The 6057-nt window shown below is 53.1% G+C and overlaps 2 protein-coding genes across 2 annotated transcripts; both read right to left on the bottom strand.

Moving 5' to 3' along the window:
• Window positions 1-319: 319 nt before the first annotated feature.
• Window positions 320-1734, bottom strand: NUU61_002608 (uncharacterized protein; the record flags this gene model as incomplete). The annotated part of the gene is made up of 4 exons (XM_056653190.1): window positions 320-803; window positions 873-1249; window positions 1349-1453; window positions 1537-1734. The coding sequence occupies 4 exons, from the start codon at window positions 1732-1734 to the stop codon at window positions 320-322; spliced, it is 1164 nt and encodes a 387-aa protein (XP_056514257.1).
• Window positions 1735-3544: 1810 nt separating this feature from the next.
• NUU61_002607 (FAD binding domain protein) lies at window positions 3545-5625 on the bottom strand (the record flags this gene model as incomplete). The annotated part of the gene is made up of 3 exons (XM_056653189.1): window positions 3545-3556; window positions 3627-5542; window positions 5622-5625. 3 exons carry the CDS (start codon window positions 5623-5625, stop codon window positions 3545-3547), a joined length of 1932 nt encoding a protein of 643 aa, XP_056514256.1.
• Between the last annotated feature and the right edge of the window lie 432 nt (window positions 5626-6057).

Raw genomic sequence — 6057 nt, 5'->3', positions numbered from 1 at the left:
ATATCAAAGACATTGAATGCTATTTTATAACGAGGTTAGGCTTTCTAACTTTCAATAAACCAAGAAGATAGCTTAGTCGATTTTCTTCTAGGGCACACACTAGTTCCTGGTTTGCTCTAGGTGCCTAGACCTTTACTTCATCTTGGGATATTGAAATTGCAGTTTTCTTATATCCAAGCGCAGTACACACTGCCTTGAATTTATTAAATACACTAACCATAGCAGGCCGGATATGATTTGGGTATATATAATTTACATACTTCACCATCATCCTCTTCATCTTGTTTACGCAAGGCAATAAAAATAAACTCATACCCCGTTATTTAACGCGCTGCTCTTGGACCTGGACATCCCCCTTCACCTGGATAGGCACATTCCCAGGATCATGCTCCTCCAGATCACTCTCGCCTCTGCGCAACGAATCCATCTCAACGCGCGCCCCGCCAGCCGTCAGCTCCGCCTCGTCGTCATCATCCGTCCGCAAGCGAGCACCCCGACTGGCAGCACGGCGTTCTTCAGCCGACAGCTGCTGGAAGGGCCCGTTACCATCCTTGCTGCGACTGTGTCCATGACGACCGAAGCGGCGCGACGAGCTCCCGAAGCCGCGGGCGCGCGAAGATCCGATCAGGGTTGTTAGCGTAACCCGCAGCAGGGGTTGCAGGGTCGGCAGACAGGCGCAGACAACGGCGACGCACACCTCGATCTCGGACCACAGGTACACGTCGCCCATGATCCAGGTGATGTCGGGCGAGCGGGCGAGGAAGGTCATAAAGTAGATACGGATGATACTGGCGACACAGACACTGAGCGAGAGAAGCGGTTAGTTTAACTTTCTTTGGGCTGCTGGATGGGTGTCATGCTGATACACTTACAACCCGCCCAGGAAGAAGATACCACACACCAGCATCTTTTGCGCATTGCGCATTTGCAGCCTCCAGACGATCGGGATCGGGACCAGGAGGATCAGGAAATCCGTGAACACGTTGACGGCGGCGTTCCCGATATAGAACCCATATAAATTGTAGACGCATTTCCCGCTCTGCGGGTCGGTGTATTGCGTCCAGAAGTAGGATAGTGGTTGGCATGCCACCAAAAACGCAATGATGCAGCCTATTCCCCAGCCAACGGAGAGGAAGAGACACACCCACATCTGCCAGTTCATGCCGAATACTCGCCGGTAGAAGAGGATGATCGAGACTTTGATCACGGGCAGGCAAAACAAGTAGATTAATCCATAGATGAACAGAATCTAAGATCCAGGATGAGATTAGTCTACCCATTGAATGACTCAAAAGTGTCATAGAAATGGAACCTAAGCCAGCATATTCTCAACATCGTGCACGCTTACCTTCTCCATGCCCACAACATCGGCCATCGTTGCGGCCCACACATGCTTGCCCAAGCCATAATACCCGCCCGTGATTGTCGACACAAATAGTGCAATGACTGGTATCTGCGCGCGAAACCCCGTGTTAATTGATACGAATCCCGGCCAAAAAAAAGAACAACTTGACAAGAAAGATTGAGACCACCCACCAGCGCAGCCGTAATTGTCCAGTCATCAGCCTCGACCCTGGCCTTCTGGATACGGAGTCGCGCCACGAACCGGAGAATCACCGTGACAATAGACAAGATGAACATAGCAATCACCACGGCATTATTCCGAGGCAGGCGATCATCGGCCAGATTGATGCCCGGTGGCGGCGGACCAAAGACTTTCTCGACGGCGCTCATGGTCCAAGATCAAGAGAGCAGGCCACTTGCGAAAAGTGAGAACATGCCAGCACAATCATCGAAAAGAAAAGGGACCGATTGCCAGCGAGTAGCCAAGGAGGTACTTTTCTTTCCCTAAAGGATGGCATCGGGTCTTGCGTTCAGGGTTTCAATTGCCTGGGTCTGGAACAAGGGTCTTCATTCCTTCTTCGCGCCCCCTCTGGGTCTCGTGTGTGGGATTCATTTCATTTCGAGTTGGTGCAGCTGCGGGGATTTTCCGGCGTGCAAGTTTTAACGGGGCGTAAATGCTGGGATATTGTTCCTGGGGCCTGTTGGGGCGCGCGTGGTTGGAGAATTGTCAATAGCCGTCTCCACTGTGGTGGAGACGTGGGCCGTGAACTGGACACTATTGTTGTTGCATTATTGGAGTTGGTTCGATCGCACTTCAAGGGCTCTTGCATCTTAAGCGTCGAGGAAACTATCAATCACTTTATCTTATACACATCAGTGATATATCAGTCTAACTCTTCGCAAAAAGTTATTGGAATGCCATAATATAGATCATATACACACTCGGTGGTGAGATCGATCAATCGGAATCCGAAATCGAACCGAGTCCCGAGAATCTGGGAATTAATAACAAGAGCAGATCCACTGCTGAAGGAACAAGCTGCAAGCTGCACTTCGCAAGCGTGAGATTTCGGCCCCCGTGGAATCCGTCGATCAAAAACACTCTCGAGCCAGGGTTAAGCGAAGGAACAGCTATTATTATTTGTCTGGGCGTTTTTTTCACATTATAAGGATTACACAACTGTCAATGCAGACCCGTTGGGGCCGTCAAGAGCCTTTTTTTTTGGGTCCCTGGTTTTGACAGGGCTTTTTAATAGGCGGGAGAATGTGTCATTCGTGCCCTATATTCCACGACCCACATACATATATGTACTGTCGACAAGGGAGGTTTGTGGGGGTTATTGATAGGGCACAACTACTAGACAATAGACAATAGACAATAAAGAAAAAGAAAAGAAAGACCGCTCAGATCAATGCCTTTATGCTTAGCTCCATCCGAGAGGAGGGTTCGTGGGAAAAGCCACAGTGGAGACACGAGATATTCCAGCGGCCCCTGGGTATCTCTTGGCGATCGGATCGGTGCTGAAGTGGAGAGCAAATTGCTCAATACTGTGCACTAAGGGGTTGGATATCTTGAACATTAGAATGATGTTGTTCGCCTGTTGTCTGACATATTCCACCACCCATTCGCAAAAAAGGGGGAGTTCGTTTATATTAGGTGGAAGAAGTATCCATCTCCGCTGCGAAACGTGTCAGTCTACCGGCAGAATTTCTCATGCGGGGAAAGCTGACAGCATGCGGAGTATGGACGCGTCTACAGACCCCCACAGGATTCCAGCACCAAGAAAGGAAAAGAAAGAGTAGCGGACCAGACGCTCGGGATGCCTAACATAACCTGGAGCTGTAAATGAAGACGAAGGATCGCCCGATACATCGACAGGCTTTGCACGAAGTTATAAAGGAAAAACCACAAAAGGCAAAACTCGGGGTTAACCCAGAAATGAGAAAGCAATGCATCAGAACAATAGACAGAAGACAGAAGACCACCCCGCTAAAAAAGACAAAAGAGACTGAGGAAGAAGACTAGTCGAGGACCTTCTGAACGAGTTTGGTCTCGGTCTTTTCCCAAAGCCCATGAAGAAGACAGAAACGAATGCAAACCTTCAAGACACAGATGCAGATCATGACACTATATACAGTCGAAGCCGAGAACAAAAGAATGCCAGTGGGTGAGAAGCAATAGTGGAATGCAATCAATGCATTACCAGGTTTCCTAGCAGCATGTCAGCCAGAAATTCGGCAAAGATAATAAGAATAAGAATGAACAAGGGTATAGAACTTACGGCAATGTATTGCCCCGCCTCTTTCTTGCGCTGCCAGAACAGCTCCGCCTCCTTGGAGTTCAGGTTCCCCTTGGCCATGGCGACATCAACCAGAGCAGCCTCGACGCCCTCGCCCATGCCCTTGCCACTGCCGCAGACGAAAACCCGGCCATCCAAGGCATTGATCACGAACCAAACAAGATCAGCCTGGTGGCGGACCTCCTCTTGGACATAACGGCTCTCGCCACGACGGCTCTGTACGACGGTGCGCACCTTGTCCTCGTGGACACCCCACTCCCCGCTGTAGAGCTCGTCGAGGAGCGAGTCGCGCACGCCCTGAAGCACCCAGACCTTGTTGGCGCAATTGGCCGACTGCAGGCGACGCTGCACAAAGCCACGGAACGGGGCGATACCGACGCCGGCGCCGATCAGGAGCATGGGCCCGTCCGAAGCGAATCGCGTGGCCAGCGGGTTGGCCATCAGGCCACGGAACATGGGCACGTAGAGCTGGAGGTCCTTGCCGGCTGCTTCGGCGTCAATGGCTTGCCGAGCCAACCGCTCCAGGTATCCGGATCCCACGCCGGTGCGTGAGCCACGCTTCCAGTCGTCGGACTCGGCGACCGTCACGGCGACTTCGATCAACCGGCGACACTCGGTGCCCTTGAACTGGCACGAGATTAGGGGATCTTGGGACAGCGAGTAAAATCGCGGCATCAAGGTGTTAAGTACAGAGAGCAGGTGGTCGAGCGGGGGTTGGGTGGAGGGGAAGGCGTGCAGGAGCTGCGAGAGGCTAATGTGCAGGCTCGTCCGCAGATCACAAAAGGCGCCTTGACCCTGTGCCGAGGAGAGGTACTCCAGGATCTTCTTCTCGTTCTGTTCACTCGCGTACTCAGCCAGTAGTCGGAATAGAGGCTTGGTCGGAGCATAACTCTGGATATCAGAGCACCAGCTCAGCACCTCGCGGCGCGTCGTGATCAGCTCGCGCGGCTTATCGTCGCCCCAGATGGTGGGCCACCGGCCCTTGCTGGTCCGCATCAAGATCTTTTTATCACGCATCGACTTGGGCACACCCAGTTTATCTAGGATATCCTCGACCTCTTCGTCCTTGTTCTTCGGGCACACGCCAATGGCACCACCGACCACGAAATCCACCATCCCGCTCTCGGCGGGGTAATCGGTGACGTCGATATCAAAGTGATAGGTGCGCTTCTCGGCGCCGCCCTTGGTCAACTCCCGCGCATGGTGAAGCGGTGCCCTATAGACCTCATACGGGGGATGCGGCTGCACGAATTGAGGAGGGTGATCCGCCGGTCCCAGCGGGGTATCGACAACAGAAGTGGGGGCCGGAGAGAACGAGACAGTCTTCTCTGGGATCGGGGCGATGTTGGAAAGCTTACTGTCCAGCGTGAGGAGATTCAGGTTCAACTGCAGGCTGTCAAAGGCGTGGTTATCCGAGGGCGGCGTGATAGAATTGAATCCGGAAACAGGCCCGTCTACGGGCCGCAACGCTTGACCTCGGCAGCATCCCCCGCCACAGCAGAGCGATTGGATCTTCTGTGTGCCACCTGTGCCAACATTCTCTAGCACCCGTCGCATATCCGCCGAATTCTGCGAGATGAGGACCGTCGATGCCCGTCGCTGCCGGCCATGGTCGGATTTGTTCAGATGGTATTCTTCCTCGGGGGGACCGTCGCTCGGTGGCGTCAGTGGGGTGGAGGGGGATTCGGACGAGGTCGAGTCGGTTTCTTGGGAACTGGCCGTGCTATTACCACTGAAGTTGATGTCGGTCACCGACAGAGACCGCACGCCGCGCGGCTCTTCGGGAATGGGGTTATCGGGATGGGAGGTGACCGACACGGGGATCTCTTGGTGAGTGCCCTTGCGGGCACGCGAGCCCGAGGTGATCGTCGCCGATGGCATGTTAGGAACGGCGTGGACTATAGAATCGAGAGATGGGTGAGTTTTGTCGAGGGCATGGAAGTCATGGATGGGTGATTGCCGAGGGAAATCACATACCCATGGAGTGGAGTGGGCCGAGGGTAGTCCGGATGATCGGGGACCGCGAGGAGAAAACGGCAGACTCTGTTCGAGAGGCGATCGTGACGGCGTGCAACGTATTTGTAGGAAACAATGGCCCCTTTTTGAAAACTAGTGCAAAGGGTCGCAAGCGAGGGAAAACTGGAAGAGTGGGATGAGGATGGAGGGCGTGGGCCCGAGGAATTTCGCTGGGGTCCAAAATGACGGGACAAGGCCTTACAATCAGATACCAAAATTCGAACTCTTTTTTTCGCTATCAGATTTTGCCACATTCCGGGACTTGGCATGGAATTAACTACTGGATACGGTGCTGACTTCTGCGGTTTCGGGGAATCGTATCCATTTGTGAAAACCTCCCCCCAGATCGACGGTGCATGACTGCAGCTAAGGACTTCCTCGGGTTATTCGGAATAAT

Source organism: Penicillium alfredii (genome assembly GCF_028826965.1).
Source record: "Penicillium alfredii strain IBT 34128 chromosome Unknown utg000004l_segment0_segment0, whole genome shotgun sequence".
NCBI lineage: Eukaryota > Fungi > Ascomycota > Eurotiomycetes > Eurotiales > Aspergillaceae > Penicillium > Penicillium alfredii.
This window is presented reverse-complemented; position numbering and strand designations above follow the sequence as displayed.